The sequence below is a fragment of the Mycteria americana genome, chromosome 13, assembly GCF_035582795.1.
Source record: "Mycteria americana isolate JAX WOST 10 ecotype Jacksonville Zoo and Gardens chromosome 13, USCA_MyAme_1.0, whole genome shotgun sequence".
Classification (NCBI taxonomy): Eukaryota; Metazoa; Chordata; class Aves; order Ciconiiformes; family Ciconiidae; genus Mycteria; species Mycteria americana.
In genome coordinates, this window is record NC_134377.1 from 11,269,672 (window position 1) to 11,286,759 (window position 17,088).

The following is a 17,088-nucleotide window of genomic DNA, read 5'->3' on the forward strand; positions in this document are numbered from 1 at the left end:
GCGCTGCAGAGCTGCAACCGGAGCGGGAGCTGTGCTCGGTGGCGGCGATGGCCTGGCGGTAGCCGCTGTGACATTTCCGAACAACTGGTTTCTAAAACCCCCTTTAGGTGATGATCTCAGAAGCGTTGGGCAACCGCTTAGCCAAGGTCCGGGAGAGCTGATGCAGGTAACCCAGTCTGGACCCAGTCGACCTCAGGCTGGAAATTCTGTGTTTGCACAAGGGCAGAGGGGAGGAAGCCCCGGCCGAGCAGCGGGGCGGGCAGCGGCGGGAGGATGCTGTGCTTTATGTCTCTCTGGGACGCGGGGTGCCCGCAGCGGGGCTCGGCTGCGCCCGGGGCCGCGTCCCAGCGGGGCCGGCCGGGGCACCCCGGCTGCACCCCGCGGCTGCGCTGCGAGGTGAGGCGGGGCCGCGCAGCCGGCGGCCGGAGGGGGAAATAAAATATTAAAAAAACCACCAAAACCCAAACCCAAAAAACCCACCCCAAAGAACGGCTACGGGGGTGGGCGGGCAGGCAGGATGCGGCTGCCCGGGGGGGAAACCTCCCCTTCCCCGGGGCGGAGCGGGGCCTCCCTCCCTCCCTCCCTCCTTCCTTCCATCCCTCCCTCCCTCCTTCCCTCGCTGCCGCCGCCGGAGCGGAACCGAAAGCGAAGGCGGCGCCGGGCGGCCGCGCTCCGGCCCCGCGGGCAGCGCAGCGCGGCGGCGGCTCCGGGGGCTCCGGGGGCTGCGGGGGCCGCGGGGGCCGCTCCCTTCGGCCGGCGGAGCAGCTCGTCCCGCCAGGTCGGTGGCCGCGGGTGCGGGCGGGGAGGCCGGGCGGGCCCGGCCCGGGGATGCGCCCACGGCTGCGGAGACAAAGCCGCGCCCGGAGGGACCCGCGCCGGCGGCGGGCGGGGGCGGCCGGGGCCGGGCCGGGGATGCCCTGCGAGCAGAAAACGGCACCGCTTCACACGGGGCTTTCCCGCGGGGCTCGCAGCCGGCCTGTGCAGGTATTTTGGCGATCGGTGCTGTCGTTTCCCCATGCCGGCTCGGGGAACCGCGCTGTGCCCGCCCGGGCCCGGCGGGCATCCCCGCTCCCGCTCGCCTTCGGCCGCCCACCAGCCCCAACGTGTGCCGGTGGTAGCCGATGGGCTGGCAGCACCCCCGGCGTGGGGATGTGACAGGGTGGTGGCCGTCCCCGCGACAGCAGGCGTCCCGCAGACCCCATGGGGCTCCTGCCCGGGGAGGCGAGGGCTCGGAGCGGGGGGACCGGGGAGAGTTAGGCCGTGGGGTGGGAAAAGGAGGGGATTTTTAAGGTCAAGGAGCAAGTGAGAGGCCAGGAGAAGATGGAGGGGACGGAGTTGGTGGAGAGACTGTGTACAGGGGACAGGTCTCATTAGGAGAAGCCACAGGTTGGGTTGCTGCGAGTGACCGAGCGTGGTTAGGAGGTGGGACGCAGCCCTGCGGCCACGCGCACAGCACGGAGCATCAGGAGCATGAAGGTAACTGTAAAGACCAAAAGCAGCGGCGGGATGACCGCAGGAAGCTGGTACGATGGAGCTGTGGGCTGACCGCGCGGCTGTGCAATGCTCCAGGAGCAGAAACCATCCCTGGGGACAGGACCAGGTTGTCCCCAGGGCCAGGGGGGATGCGCTGGGGAGGGGATGTGTGGTGGCTGGGTAGCTGGAGTTGCCTTTGTGGCCCCTGCCCAGACAGGCAGCCCCTCTCCCAGGGGAAGGAGCCCCATCCCTCTCCTGGCCCCTCTCTGTGAGCACTTTGTTTTGGGAAAAACAGCCAACAAAACCCAAGAGCCCATCCCTGAGAGTGCTGGGAGGGGTGTCTGATGGACCAGCGCCATTCTGGGGAAGGCGGCTGTTATCAGATTGGGGCGGTAATTTGGAGGAGGCTTTGCTTTCAACTCGGCCCTAATGTCTTTTAAGTGGTGTTCACAAAGTGCAGAGCCACTCTCGTTTCCTCTCTCGTGGGCATCATGGGCTGGAGCTGTTGTTTCCAGGAGAGCCAGGAGCCGCTCAGCGGCGCTGGACGAGGCGATGATGGTGCCCTGAGCTCATCCTGGCCCATGCTCAACACCAGGTGCGGAGCTTACACTCTTGTTTTGAGATGCTCATTATATATTGCTTAAGCAGTATTAGGTGGTATCATCAAGATTATAAAAATATCTTGTTAAAGATCTTTTTGGATTCCGATTGAAACCTGCCACCGGGTTTCATGCCGTTACAATGCTGCCAGCCTGGCTTTGTATTTTTTCCCCAATTCTTTCCACCCTGTGTTGGATGGGCCAGGCAGCGCAGGAGGCTCTTCTGTTCGCCCCAGGGGTGATGAAAAGCTTCGCTGCTCGGGCACAGGGACCCGATGTAGATGGGGGCTGGGTGCCTGTTTCCAGTATCTCATTATTTTGGGTGTCCTCTGACTTCTAGAGAAGCTGCTGAGAGATTTTTTTCCATTAAAAGTCAGGCGGGGATGCATATGGTCTTTGTATACTACAGTGACTAATATATTTCTGGCAAGGTCTGTGCTCGCCCGTAGGAAGGGAAACTGTGATCGATGCCCCCGTTGCTGCAGATGACACCGCTCTTGGCACTGCCGCTTCCACCGCTGACAGTGACCAGGGAAAGCAAAATAGCCACTGGACTGTGCCCAGCAAGAGCCCATAACTGCCCCGCATGCTGGCCCCGGTTAACTTTTAACTGCAGACCTTTGGTGGTAGCGGGGGGAGGAGCCTCTGTGAGTAAAATCAGCCTTGTTTTAGGTGGTTTGTGTTCAATTTTGTTATGAACAGGTTTTTTTACAGTGCGTGAACTCATCCCTATGGAAGGTTGGATGGAGGTGTCGCTGCCGGAGCTGCCACCAAGTCTTACTCCCTTGGGAGGGTCTGAGCCTGACACCTTGCCGGAGGGAAGCGTGTGGGGGGAAGGCGAGTGTGTGGCAGCCGGCGGGAGCCGGGGGTACCATCCCATTGCCTGCCCTGCGCCTGGGTAGAGAAACAGCTCCAGGGAGGGAAGGACAGGCTGATGTGTCCGTACGCTCTGATTTAAATCTGTACAGCCAGTGCTGGCTGCAAGGTGTCATCCTCTGCACCCCCTGAAACTGGTCGGCGTGTTCCCATCTGGAGGTGGCCACATCCCAGCAGGGACCAGGCAGGGACCACATGCTCACAGCAGAGCTGGGGCGGCAGGAGGGGGCTGTAAAAAATCACTTCACCCTCGCGGGGGCCGATTTCACTCCCATTCGTTTCCGCTAAGCCACGTGGACGCTGAGCGAGAGGAAGAGCCGCTGCCAGGGTTTCACAGACCTCTTTTCATTTTAATATCCCTCTCCTTGCTGAATTAGATGCAAGACTGATTGCTTCGATAATCCTGCCACAGCCGCTATGGGTTATATATGGATTGCAGCCAAAAGCTGTGCCGATAAATCATTCCTATACACCAGGCTGTTATATTTCCTGAGGATTTTGTGGGCATGTGCTGCTCGCTTTTACATAAGGATCTGCTGGAGTTCATACCAAAATGTGTCGCTTTTCCCCGGGCAAGGACCTGGATAGGTTGGTGAAGCCAGAGCCCCTGGGCCATATTTCCCCTCTTTGGGTTTATTCCCCCCATTCCAGCTATTTTAGTTTTGCATCTGGCTGGGAATACGGCTGTTCTCCTCCTCCTCCTCCTCAGCCTCCCCGTGTACTTATCAAGGAGAACTGGCTGCGTTATCGTTAGCAGTTGTCCCACATCCCGCGGGGCTGTGTTCAACAGTGGGATCCCACTTTTGGGTTTCTCTCGGGGAAGGTATCATCTCACAGGGCAATTTTTGCAAAACCCTGTGCTTGGCCCCTTTGCACACACACAAAGGGAAAAAACCCTCCAATTTTCTACCCTAGTTGATGTTACAATGGTGCTTGGATGGCTTTGAGCCTGTTTACAGAGCCCGGGGAAGCCTGCTTGAATTAATCAGCCTTGATATGTTTATCCTGGTCAAGCCAATTAACTCCCGCCGGCCAGGGCAAGCTCTGCTCTCAAGTGTGGTGGAGACTTCATAACTCAATTTTGCTCTGGCCCAGCAAAGTTTAGCATGAACCCTTGGAAATTCAGATGCAGGCGATGCTCTGGGGACAGGATGGGATGCCCGGCCGTGCTGTGCCACCGCCGGGGACCGGTGCAGCGGCTGGCAATGCTCCTGGGGTGGCTTTATCCCGGGGCCGCCCCGGTGAGTTGCCTTTTTTGGTGTGGCCGCAGTGCACGGTGAGGGTAGAGGGCACGGCGTTCGGGATCAGCTCTGGCTTCAGGAGACGGCTATTTATATGTGCCCGCTGGCAGGGTGCCCAAAGCAAGCCAGGCAAATGGCAACTGGCCTCGAGATGCAGCCCTGAGGGTTCGGGATGAATGGGGGGGCTGGGGGGGGCTGCCTGTTTGTTTTAATCCGTTTTGGGAGTGCTTTAGAACACGCTGCCGTGGCTGCCAGAAGCACCGGGGGGGGGGAATTTTGCAGCCATGATACCTGAGATGCGGAGCCCCGGCTTGGCTTGCTGGTGGCTCCCGGCTCTCTTGCCCAGCAAAGCCCCAGCCGGGAGCAGATTCAGCCCCGCGAAACGCAGCGTTTCTGAAATAGTTTGTCCTTGTTGCTGTTCGTTGGCTTATTTATAGCCTTCGCATCCCCTGCGTTTCTCTGCGCCTCGAAGCAGCGAGCAGCACCGGGTCAGCTTTAGCTCCGGGCTGATCCCACTCGGGCAAATAAAGCTCCGGTTTATAGATTGGTGTTGAAAACAGCAATTAGGCCATTGTGAAGCCTCGAGGAAGGGGGAGACGATTTGATTTCTGTACTTGACCCGTAATTTCTGCTGGGCTGATTCAGAGTGGTTGTGCTGTGGGTGCATCACGGAAACTTCAATGGAGATGAGTGGAGCTAATTTTAACCGGCCGCCTCGCCGAGGTGTGGGAACCAGGCAGAAAAATGCCTCAAACCTTGTTCCTGCTTCTGGGCTGTTTGTTTCGGGATATTTTTTTTTGCTTGCTTCTGCAGCAACTCGTTAACCCAGAAATTAAAAACAGCACCAGCATCGCGGCAGGGAAGAGGGATGGTTTACAACCAACCATTGAACTGCCCCAGCTGCTGTGGGGTGCTCAGCATGTGTGAATTACACTGTTTTCTCCCCCTTTTAAATTATTATTTAATTATATATATGTATATTTTTATATATATATAATTTCTTGCTGCTAACAGAATTGTTTTCTCATTTATCCCTAGGTTCAGGAGCGTGATTTTTGCACAGAAGGCCATAGGGAACCTGGGGTGTGGAAGAGAAATCGCTGGCAATGATGGGCTGTGGGAGGAGGCAGTGAGCCGGGGGGGCTGATCCTGCACCCCGTGCTTGGTAAGCAGGTCCCTGTGCCCGTGAACTGCTTCGTTCGGGGGGTGTTTGGCAGAGATTTGCCTGCTCCGACCGTGGGACCGAGCAGTAAAGCAAGAAACTGAGCGGTATTTATGCCGGCATAGTGCAGGGTTTGATCCTGCCCCTGTAAAACACCCATTTTGGGCATTTCTGTAACGGAGGTGGTGGGGGTGTTATTCCCTGCAGGCATTTAAATAAAGAACGTGGAAGGAGCAGTCTGGGAGCTGAGGCTGGCCCTTGCCTGGGGTCTGCCGCGTGGCAGGGGGGGTGCATGGTCCCGGTGCCATCCTGCACCCCTGCCCTTGGCTTCACCATCCCCTATAGGATGAATAAATTGATCTGTAGAGTAACGATGGGCGGGAGGAAATCCCGCTTTCCGGGGCAGTCCGGCTGAGTCACCCTGTGTTTGCAGGTGTGCCTCCCTGTCGCAGCGTGGCCGGGATGAGGCTGTTGGTCACACCATGCCATCATGCGTCCCCGGCAGCTCACCCGCCCCGTGGCCCCTCTGCCGTGATGGAGGCTGCGGCCACCGAGCGCCCGGGGTGCCACGGGATCCCTCGCCGCTGAGCCCCCGCCGCCGCAGCATGGCCTCGCTCATCGTGGTGACCGAGTACGACGCGACGGGGAGCGCAAGCGAGGAGGAGGAGATGAACGTGCCCAGCAGCGAGGGTTTTGGGGACGGCCGGGAGCCGAGGGCGAAGCTGCACCTCTCCGGCCGAAAGCTCTCCCTGCAGGAGCGGTCGCAGCCTGCCCGCTCGCCTGGGAGCAGCGACGGTGCCAATGAACGCTTCATCTACCCGTCCCTCCCTTACTCTCCGGTGACATCTCCGCACTCCTCCCCACGGCTGCCACGGCGGCCAACGGTGGAGTCGAACCGCGTGTCCATCACGGGACTGCAGGTGAGGGGGGACAAACGCTGCTCCCGTGGTTCTCCTGCCCCTATCCTCCTGGTTTCCCCCCCCCGTGGCATTGCTTCTTGCTTGGTTTCTCAGGATAAAACCCCGTGGCATGTCTGCAGATGCGGGGCGGGAGGCGGTGGGACATCCTGGTCCATCCCGGGCTGTGGGGACAGCCCTCGGGAAGGTGGGACCCGGCGGCTCACTGTGTTTCGTGCCTTTTGTAGATGCTGCCAGCTCTCACAGCTGCATTTCGGGGGAGCCGGCAGCGTGCCACGATTTTCTTTTTCTCTCCCTTAAAAATAAAAAAAAAGAGAGATCTGCTGAGATCTAAAGAGAAGGTGGCCCTGCCTGCCCCCAGCCTGCCACCGCTGACAGAAAACAGGCAGCAAGCGGCTGCTTTGCCCATAAGAAATAAAAATCCTTGGCGCCGGGTTGCCGGTGCTGAACCCCCCGGGGCTCTCCCGGCTGCTGATCCCCACCACCGCCCGCCTGTCGTGCGCTCTCGTTCCATGTGAGCGGCCAATATTGCCTGCCCGGCCGTTAACATTTGCAATTAGCCATCTATAAACACACCGACGCGTGGCTGGGCGGCTGGCGTTTATGGCTCATGAATCAAAGCCGCCCAGCCCTGAGCGTGTGCCCGGGCAGAGCAGAACAGGGCATGAGTTTGCAGAGAAAGTTTTGCTGGAGATTTAAAAGGAGGAGAGCAAATGCGAGTGATTTCGTGGCTCATGTCAGACCCCCCCCCCCCTCTCCCCGCAGGATTGTGTACAGCTCAACCAGTACAAGCTGAAGGACGAGATCGGGAAGGTGAATATTGGCCGGTTTGGGGTGGGACGGGGGGGTTTGGGGTGGGAGGGCGCTGGGCTCGCTTTTGCTGTCGAGCCAGTGAGATGGTAATTTCAGCTGCTCACCACAGCAACTCTGCCGGCTCCTCGCTGTGACACCACTCTCTTCTGGGTCGTGCCAATTGAATTGTATATATTTTTTTTAAATTATTATTAATTTTTCCCATTCCCCCTCCCTCCCACAAAACGGGGCTTTTGAAGTTTTTCTTTGCCAGCGGTGTGATGCCAGCCCATGTGTCCCACTGTCCCCGGCATCGCCCGCCAGCTCTGTGATCCGGTGGGGCCGGGGCTGCGGAGAAGCCCGGGGCCCGGTTTGGTGCTGTGGGGTTTTTTTGGACTGTCCCTAACTGGTGCCCATGGCTGTGCCCCTCTCTAGGGCTCCTACGGGGTGGTGAAGCTGGCCTACAACGAGGACGATAACACCTACTATGTGAGTAGCGCACGTCCCCAGAGCCCGCAGCGGGGCGGGTGGGATGGGGGACGGGGACCGATCCCCTCTGCTGACTCCCTGCCCAGCTCCGTGCTGGCCCCATCCAGCCAGCCCCGTTTTATCCTTGATTTCCCCCAAATCCCATGTTTTTTCCTCTCTTGCAGGCAATGAAAGTTCTCTCCAAAAAGAAGCTGATGAGACAGGCGGGCTTCCCCCGTAAGTGGCACAAAAGCTTTAGGGTGGGAGATGATCTGGGGACCCTGGGGGCTCGTTCCCAGCCAGACACCCCGTCTTTGCCTTTCCTGCAGGCCGCCCGCCGCCCCGCGGGGCCAAAGCTGCCTCCGAGGGCTGCCTGCAGCCCAAAGGGCCCATCGAACAGGTCTACCAGGAGATCGCCATCCTGAAGAAGCTGGACCACCCCAATGTGGTGAAGCTGGTGGAGGTGAGTGCTGGCCAGCCCCTTCCCGAAACCCACCCCGAGCGTGAAAGAGCCTGGATGCTGCGGGGATGGGCTACACGTTGGCTTGGGCAGAGGGGAGCGACCGCAGAGGGGCTGGGATGGCCATGGCAGGTCCTGCCTGCAGGAGACTCATGTTTTCCCTGGTTTAAAAGGTTTTTTATTCCCACATCCCAAAAGGGGATTTTTTTTCTTCCCTGCCCAGAAAGGGAAATGCAGAAAAATGTTGCTTCCTTGGAGGAAACAAGTGCTCAACTGGCTTTTGGGGAGGAACTGGTGTTTCTGCAGGTTCTGCAGTGCACTCGCCCTGCCCTCCACCCACTGACTATGAAATGGTCCAAAAATCAAGAATTAAGGATGTGCAGGCTGGAGTTCATTTGGCTCATGAGTCAGATGATGCTTCCTATGCGTTTTAAGTATTTACTTCCTTGAAGTACAGCTATATCTCTGTCCCCTTTTTTTTCCCCCCACCCCTTGTGGGTAGAAGCTCGGAGATTAGCAGACCACACTAATGGTGCAGATGGTGCAGAACTGAGATGGCCGCTAAATAAAAAATCACAGTGTTTAATTTGCAAGGTTTTTTGGTGCTGTTTAATTTCCTTTCCGCTTCTTTCGTCAGGTCCTGGATGACCCCAGCGAGGACCACCTGTACATGGGTAAGTGCTCACCGCCCTTGCTGTGCTTGTGGGGTGTCAGGGAGATTGGAGTTTGCCAAGGCAAAGGGTTCACCCCGTGTTTTGGGGCAGCTGCGTGCGGGGTTGGGTCTCTCCTCTGGAGCAAGTGTGGCTTGGATGTGCTGGAGGAGCAAATCCCCTCTTAATGGTCAGAGCAAACAGGATCCAGTCTGGGTTCAGAAAGGAGACAGGAGTGCTTTATAGCACTTTATAGGCTTTAATTCGACATCAGGGCATGCTTTGCCATAAGAGGTACCAGCATTTATGTTCTCAGCTCTGAAGCTGGGCTGACAGAAAGTAGCTTTGCTTCTTTGGCTTCGAGAACAAGGCACGTGTTAATTATCCACGATAAAAACGAGCTCCTTCCCAACCTGTCTTGCAGACTGCAGTGGTTTGCTTGATGTAAAACACATGCTTTTGGAGGAGGCATTTCTTTTCCGTCATTTATGTTCAGCCTGTACTAGTGGAGGAGCATGCGATGCCTTCATGGCCAAGCGCAGAGGTTTGCTCGGGGCATGGGCTCGGCCTTGGTTTTGCAGGCAAACTGAGGGTTTTAGTGTGCCATGTGGAGGGCACTTAATGGTGCTGAAGCTGCAGCACTGAGAAGGTAGTTGGCATCATCCCTTAACTGAAAATGGAAGCAACCAAAATGCCATGTGCCTTGCATAAGATGGCATCTCCTTTTTTAAAAAATATATTATTTTTAGAATTTTTTGTCATTAAAACAATTGCTTTTGTGCTGAGACTGTGCTTGCAGGAGCTCTAACCTCTAAGTGATCCATAATCACCTTCTCTTTTGTGTTTCAGTGTTTGAACTGGTGAAGCAAGGGTGAGTATTGAATTCCAGATTTAAATCTACTAAAGCATGAACGAGACAGAGGCAATGGGGAGGTTCATGGTGGGTCCCTATGGGTTTGGGTAGCACCTCCCCAGCCCGGTTACAGTTGTGTACACCCCCTACGTGCCTGTGTCTGGGGCCGCGTGCTGTCGCCGGCTGGCGGCAAAACCTCCGGGACCTGTTTCAGTGCATCTGGATGGGGAACAAGCTCCATTCTCTGTTGCCTTTGCAGTCCTGTGATGGAAATCCCAACCCTGAAACCTCTCAGCGAGGACCAGGCTCGGTTCTACTTCCAGGATCTGATCAAGGGCATTGAATACTGTGAGTGTCTGTGCAAAAAAAAAAAGGGATTTCTTTTTTTTTTTTTTTTTTTTTTTTTTTCTAAACACCCGGGGCTGGACTTTCTGCTGGCGTGCAGTGCCGTTTCTGGTGGCTCATGCTACTGCACAGGGGTTTTTGAAGCTGGGGCTGGTCGTGATGTTAGCAGAAAGGCTTACAGCCGTGTGGGGACTTCGAGGCTCCTTCGCTGCAGACCGGTGCTGCTGCTGAATTGCTTGTTTTCCCTTCGACTGCAGTGCACTATCAAAAGATAATCCACCGGGATATTAAACCCTCCAACCTCCTCGTGGGGGAAGATGGGCACGTCAAGATCGCTGACTTTGGAGTGAGCAACGAGTTCAAGGGAGCCGATGCCCTGTTAACCAACACGGTGGGCACCCCCGCCTTCATGGCCCCGGAGACGCTCTCAGAAACCAGGAAAATCTTCTCCGGAAAGGTATTTAATAGCAATTTGAGGGTTTTTGCATTAATCTTCCTTACACACGCTGTCTGTTGCAGATCTAACTATGCGTTCTTCACTCTGCAGGCTTTGGATGTCTGGGCCATGGGAATCACACTGTACTGCTTCGTGTTCGGGCAGGTAATGAGATTGATTTTTCAATACTGTTGGTGGTCCGGGAGGGGTTTGGTGTGTGCCTCCCATGTGCCAGGCACACGGTGGGATTTGCAGCCCGCACCCCTGTTCAAGCAGTTGGGTATTGCCAAGGCAAAATGGGGATGTGTGGGTGGAAATGGGAAACTTCTGCCTGTCCGTGGGATGGATGTAGCCAAAAGGGACATGTTTCTCTTTTTCCCTGGGGAAAAATTCTATGCCTGGACAGATTTTTTAGGAAAAGAGCTGTTGGTGTAATTTGCTCATTTTAAGTCAAATGTTATTTTCATTGCGTTTAAAAGAAGACATCGATATAATAGGAAATCTGCTGGTATTTCCCTATAACTGGCTCCTTGCTCTCCTTAAAACCCTATGAGATCCCAATGCTCGCCTGGCTGCCCCACTGCTACTTCTTGACAGAGGTTGTTGCTTTTCTCATTGCTCTTTTTCTTCATGGTAGTGCCCTTTTATGGATGAAAGGATCCTGAGTTTACACAATAAAATCAAGACCCAAACGCTGGAGTTCCCAGACCAGTAAGTATTCAAAAAAAAACCCTCCTCAGCCCTTATTGTAAAGCTTGCTTGAGCTGTTTCTCAGGCGCTGCCTGGGTGGGACTGGCCCTGCTCCGCTGCGGTTTTGCAAAACTGAGGCTCTGAGCCCTTCTGTTGGCCCTTGGCCCTGGAAAACTTCCTTTGCATTAAACATGAAGGCAAAATCTCTTGGTTTGCAGTTGCCGAAGAAGGAGAGATTGAAGCTGCAGAGGCATTTGAGGGAACGGATTAACCTCTGCAGTTGCTGCCTGGGTGGAGTTGGTGTCGAGCTCTCCCAGCCTCGTACACGCGGGATCACGCTTCGCATTGCCCAAAAAGGGGATATTTTGCTTCCCTGGGTGGTTTGGGGAGGAAGGGCTGCGTGGTACCCAGGTGCAAGAGTATCCGGAGCTGCATCCCTGCCAGGGCTGGGGTCCCTGCCCGGGAAGGCCCACAGCAGCTTGCACTGGGGTGAAGAAGGGGGACAGCATCCATCCCCTTCCCCATCTCATCTCTCCCCTCTCCTTCCCCCAGGCCAGAAGTTACAGACTTCTTGAAGGATTTGATTACACGGATGCTGGATAAAAATCCTGAATCTAGGATTTCGGTCCCAGAAATCAAGGTACTGACCCAACCCCCTGGTGTTGGCTGTGGCTTCACTTCTGTTGGGTTCTCCTTGCTCAGCTTTTTTTGGGAGTCAGTTTGATCGCGCCAGGCTAGGTCCTCCCCCTGTGCCCAGGGCCCCTGGGCAGGTAAGTCCCAGCTCCTTCCCCTGCTCCGGGACCTGCTCAGCTTCGGGACCTTTGGTGCCTACAGAAGTAACAGGCAAAAGGAAATCCCCTGAGTACAGTATTTCCTCTGCTACCAGGAAAGTACTGTGCAACAGCCTTTCGCAGGAGATTTCTGGTCCTCTGCCCCTGCGGGAACCTGGAAGGGGAGAGAAGCTGAGAAAATGGAAACTAAGGTAGGGGGAAAGGATTGCGGGGGAATTGCTGAACCATTTTGTGCTCCTCCTGCAGCTGCCCAAGACGCCAGGTGTGTGGGCAAGGAGAAAGAGGGGTTTCTGTCTTCTGTCGTGCATTAATTCAGTCCAAGACTAGGGCTCGGTGGGTCTCCCTGTCACTACTGCTCATACGTATGCTCTGGAATAAATCACTCTTGCCTCTTGGTGCTGTCTCATCTGTAAGATGAGAGTGAAAATAGGTCGTCTTCCCTAAAACCCACCGAGATACCCAGTGCTGTAGGTCACCAAGGTTATTGCTCAGTTGCATAGATGGGGCCAGCGCTGGCTCCGGATGAGCCGCACTGCGGCATTTTCTGCTCCGGGCTGAGCTGTTCCCCGCGGTGCTGGGGTGAGCTGGCTCGCCAGTGAGATGGCACGTCTCTCCCCTGCTCCCTGGTATTTCAGGAGCACGTAGGGGCCATAGCTTGGGCGAGGAGATGCGTTTGCCAGGCTTGTGTTGTTTGAGTTATGAAAAAGAGGAAATCGTTCCTGACAGGCTGTGTTATTAATTGAAGTTGCACCCTTGGGTCACCAAGAACGGAGTGGAGCTGCTGCCCACAGAGGATGAGAACTGCACCCTCGTCGAGGTGACGGAGGAGGAGGTGGAGAATTCGGTCAAGCACATCCCCAGCCTGGCCACTGTGGTGAGTACGAGGGAGGTGATTGTCTGCGGGCGCACACCGGGGTCCACGCTGCCTCCCGGGGCAGTCCCAAGCAGCTGGAGGTTGCTGCTGAAGGGCAAAAGTGTTGGGCAGGATTAGAGCAAATACCTTCCCTCTCTCGGAAACAAGCGCTGCAAGACAGGGTCTCAGCATCTCGCCGGAGGCGGCCGTACCCTGCGGTGCGGGGGAATATTTCAGAGCGGTCCCAAAGGGACCTGTCAGCAGGTTGCCAGTCTCCACGCTTGAGCTGGCTGCCTAAATATCGCTGTATTTGCTCAGGGCAAAAGAGCATCTAGTCCAGGACCTGCCATGACCGGGAGTGGGTGTTTTCACCAGGCACGAGGAGCTCCTGCCCTGCTCTGCCCGTCTGGCCGTAGGGGCTGCGGGAGCTTCCCGGGATGGAGATTTTATCTGGGCCACGGCGTGCGCCAGCCCCCGCCTGGAGCTATTCTTGGTGAATTCATCTCATCTCTTTTCAAGCTCATATTTTTATTCTCGGCAACCTGCTGTGGTGGTGAGAACCACAGTGTAACCCTGCCCTGTGTGGAAAGTGAAATCCTTTTGGGTTTTGAACCTAATGATTTCTTTGGGTGCCCGCTAGCCCTCGTGCTAGGAGAAACAGCGAGCGACCATTCGCAGTTCCCTGGTGCGGCGTTATCTGCCTGTAGACACCCAGGCTGTGATTTTTGTTGAAGTACAGGTCTCCCTTTGAAGCCCCTTTTCCATCTCGTGGCTGTGCCCACATCTGGCTCCATTTCTGGAGCTCTCTTCTGCTTCGGTGCCCTGCAGAAGTCTCTTCAGCCGCCAATACGTTAATATGCAAATGTGCCATGCGCTGCTCAAACTGAAAAAGCAGATCTTGCTCTAAAGAGATCACCATTGATGAGGGGTTTTCCCCCCTTTCTCCTGTTCGGAGGGGACTTGCCGCAATGCAGCGGAGGATGGCTCAGTGTTCCCTGCCCCACTGAAAATCCAGGTGTGTTTAGCGCAGCTCAGGGCAAATAAGCTTTTACTGCGACTCTTGCCTCTTAAATAATGCGCTGCCTCCAGGCAGATCTTGTATTTTCCCATTTGCATTTGTTCTTCAAAATTATCCTCCAGTGCCTGATCTTTGTGCGTCCAACTGCAGGTGTTAATGCTCAAGTACGAGATTCACATGGCTTTGACTCTCGCAGAAAATGCCTTCCCCCGCAGGACCCTGCTGGCATGCGCGTTTCAGACGTGTAAGGGCTCTCGGTGCACTGTGGTGAGCAGCTAAACGAGGCACAGAGGGACAAGAAGCAATATCAGATGAGCCAGGGGTTCCCAGAGTGGGATGCACATGCCGAGGCAGGGTCCAGTGCTGCTCATGTTGTTCTCTGCTCCCACCAGCAAAGTAAGTTGGGGGATGCCTGGGAAGAACCCCGACACTTGCTCTGCTCCCAGCAGCCTCCAATTGCAGCTGACACTGGATAACTTTGTGTTTTGCAGCCAAAGCTAGACAAATGGCCAATTTTTTCAGCCTGGTTTTGGTAAACAGTAAGGCAAAATTGTGTTGGTTCCTTCCTTCCCCTCTCCCTTTCTAATGAATTCTTCTGCCAGGTAATCGTGGGGAACTGGGAATTTGCAGGTACTGGATGCAGTAATCAGTGAAACCTACTTCTGGGGGGGAGAAAGTCTTCCCAGACTTGGCTTTGCTCTCCTTTCCAGCCTCTCACACCTAGCGTGGCTCTCGTCCACGTGTTCAGTTGTTGCACCATGGGTTTCAGACGAGGATACAGCCCCTGTATTAAGCAGCTGGAGACTTGTAAACATGCTTCCTTCTGTTTTGTTTTGTTTTTTTAAAGAGAACTTTGGCTTGTTTTCACTAGTTTTCTTAATTACTTGGGCATGAGGGCTGGATGTTCTGGTTGCTCTTGAATGAAAGGAAAGCATCCCTGATGAACTCCAATCTGGTCTTGCAGATCTTGGTTAAAACGATGATCCGGAAGCGATCCTTTGGGAATCCGTTCGAGGGGAGCAGGAGGGAGGAGCGGTCATTGTCCGCCCCCGGGAACCTGCTGCCGTAAGTGTCATCACCTCGCCTCAGCCTGAAAAGATGTTTGCAGCTTGTCTTAATGCTCTGGAAATCACTGCAAAGCACAGGAGGAGAATTCGAGGAGCTGGGCTTTGAATCTTTCATGTGGAGCCACGACTGGGACGTTAACACACCCTCTGTCTGACCTGTAACCGTTTTGTGGGATGATTTTTGTGATATGGCATATCCTGCCCCTCCGATGGGCTGAAAAGCATCTTTTTATGGCACTTCCAGCCTGTCACATGGGAGCTGGGGGAGACGACAAGTGCTCAGGGTCCCAAAAGTCCCATGGCAGGGAAGGGGCGGATGCTGGTGTCTCATTGTCTGCTTTGCCTTTTTCTGACTCGCTCAGCAACTGTTTTATTTCCTTTTAAAGCAGGAAACAAGGCAGTGAAGATAATCTGAAATGCAATGACTCGCCCAACGTGGGAGAGGAGGAACTTCTTTCGTGAACATCAACTTTATGGTTCTGTTGAGCAGCTTGGTCCGGGGCACGTTATTAAAGTGTGCAGTTGAGGATAAGCGACATTAACAGAGCCTACACCAAACACAGCATGACATGGCGCTATTTCAGTATAATGCTGGATGTAGAGCTTACATAGCAGCATGTTATAAGACATCCGACTACTCGTCATAAACATTGAACATCTCCAATCGCTTGGACTGCTGACTTCTTGTGGGAAAGGTGCTGGCTGATAGCAGAGAGGTGAGCTATGGTGTTGAGCAGCAACAGTGCTTTGCAAAAAAAAAAAAAAAGCAGTCAAACAAAAATGCATTTGGAACTGCTTTTACCTGGTTTTAATGCCAAATAATTTCTGGGGACTAACGCCAGCGTCCCAGGGGTGTTGTATGCACATCGCGTAGTCGGTGGGCACACGCAGAAGGGTGAAGCTTTTGCCAAGTGGCATACACAACAGTAAAACTACACGTGTGCACTTTGAGAGTTCACGACCTACCGGAAATGTTGTTGCATCTATTTCTTGTCCTTCTGGTTTGTTTTTAATTGACTCCTTTTTAACTGCATGAGAAAAAAGCAAAAACCCACCTTTTCAGCTTTTTAAAGAATGCCTACCTTTGAGAGCCAAGTTGTATTAAACAGCATCTTTGGGACGTTCAGAAAGTGAGGTTAATTACCGCCTAAGGTAATTAATGCCTTTCCTAAGGTCTTGGTGGGACTAGGACTTGGTAAGTTGAGTATTCAGTGTATGAAAGGAAAAGGTATTTAAGGGCTTAAGTTCAGTCTGAACTATTTTTGCTGCAGATATATGAGTGAAAGGTGGTGTTTAGCTGAATGTTTGTTTTGAACAGCAGAGGAAGCACTAACAACAGTTTGTTTCTAAATCTTTTACTTGATCTAGGTAGATATATTATTAAATACAAAATTCAGGGTAAAATCCTTCACTTCCATGTACATTACATGGTTTACTACAATTAAAAATAATACAACTGATGCTATTTTTTAAGTATAGACTTAGGGCTTGCTTAGAATTTAAGATCTAATGAAATACTTAGATTAGCTAGTAATTTTCAGAGAAACTTTTGTTTTCCAAACTCTTAATCTGGATTTTGGGGCCAATGCTATGTATTTTTTGCAAGTTCGTTACCAGTAATTTGTGAATGCCTGTGGATCAGAGGCTTGTTAGTAAATTAAGTGTATATCTAATTCATGGATTGTTTCTTACAAAGAGCTCTTTCACCTTCAGTCAGATTACTCTGATTATTTTGTGGTGCTTGTAAAAAAATAATAATCTATCATGTGGTGGGAGAGATTCTCATGTCCAGACTCACTTTCCCAAGTTCTCTGTGCTGGGACAAAGCTGGAGACCAGCAGAGTGTGGGTGAGCTGGAGAAGAATCAGGGTTTGCTTGGGGAAAGGGGTCATGGTAAGTACAGCTGTTTTGTGGATGGAGCGTGGGACTGGGGGGGGGGAAGGTCTGACCTCTTCTCAGTCTGATGTGGTTGTGTGGCCTTGAATGAGGCATTTAAAATGATGGTGTACCTGAAAGAGGGGGAGGATTCGAATGTCTCAAACATGTAAGGGACTGCTCAGGTGTAATTCTTTGCCCGGAGGAAGAAGGCACTAGGAGCGACCCAAGTATTTTGGTTAGTGGTAAGATCTCTGCCTGCTAACCCTGGCCAGGGGTGCCTGGCCTTTACGAAGTGACTGTCCCCTTGTCTTCCTTGATCTTGGGCACTGCAAGCAGCAGAGCACTGGGGTCCTTGGCCCTGCTGCAGTTGGACCTGGCCTGGTAATTCCTGGTTAGGATGTGTCTTTGTTAAAGCTGGTGTAGCATTAGCAAGTGCGCAGGTGCCTACACAAACTGTCCCTTACATCTTTTGATCACTTGAAGCAATGCTCCCCCTAAATTGCAATTTATTGCAACAAT

At 54.0% G+C, this 17,088-nt stretch overlaps 1 protein-coding gene across 5 annotated transcripts; it reads left to right on the top strand.

Annotated features, from left to right (window-relative positions):
• Nucleotides 1-598: 598 nt before the first annotated feature.
• CAMKK2 (calcium/calmodulin dependent protein kinase kinase 2) lies at nucleotides 599-15,189 on the top strand. Of its 5 annotated transcripts, none has more exons than XM_075516629.1 (18): nucleotides 599-778; nucleotides 5,228-5,354; nucleotides 5,785-6,271; nucleotides 7,034-7,081; nucleotides 7,496-7,549; nucleotides 7,714-7,765; nucleotides 7,858-7,991; nucleotides 8,626-8,662; nucleotides 9,488-9,509; nucleotides 9,751-9,839; nucleotides 10,094-10,293; nucleotides 10,384-10,437; nucleotides 10,910-10,983; nucleotides 11,515-11,602; nucleotides 11,849-11,944; nucleotides 12,499-12,627; nucleotides 14,589-14,689; nucleotides 15,078-15,189. In XM_075516629.1, the coding sequence occupies exons 3-18, from the start codon at nucleotides 5,834-5,836 to the stop codon at nucleotides 15,151-15,153; spliced, it is 1,692 nt and encodes a 563-aa protein (XP_075372744.1). In that variant the 5' UTR covers nucleotides 599-778; nucleotides 5,228-5,354; nucleotides 5,785-5,833; the 3' UTR covers nucleotides 15,154-15,189. The 5 variants fall into 5 exon arrangements, with proteins under 5 accessions (XP_075372744.1, XP_075372746.1, XP_075372747.1 ...); XM_075516631.1 differs by having other exon boundaries at nucleotides 15,081-15,189; XM_075516630.1 differs by lacking the exon at nucleotides 599-778 and adding an exon at nucleotides 851-984.
• Nucleotides 15,190-17,088: the final 1,899 nt, after the last annotated feature.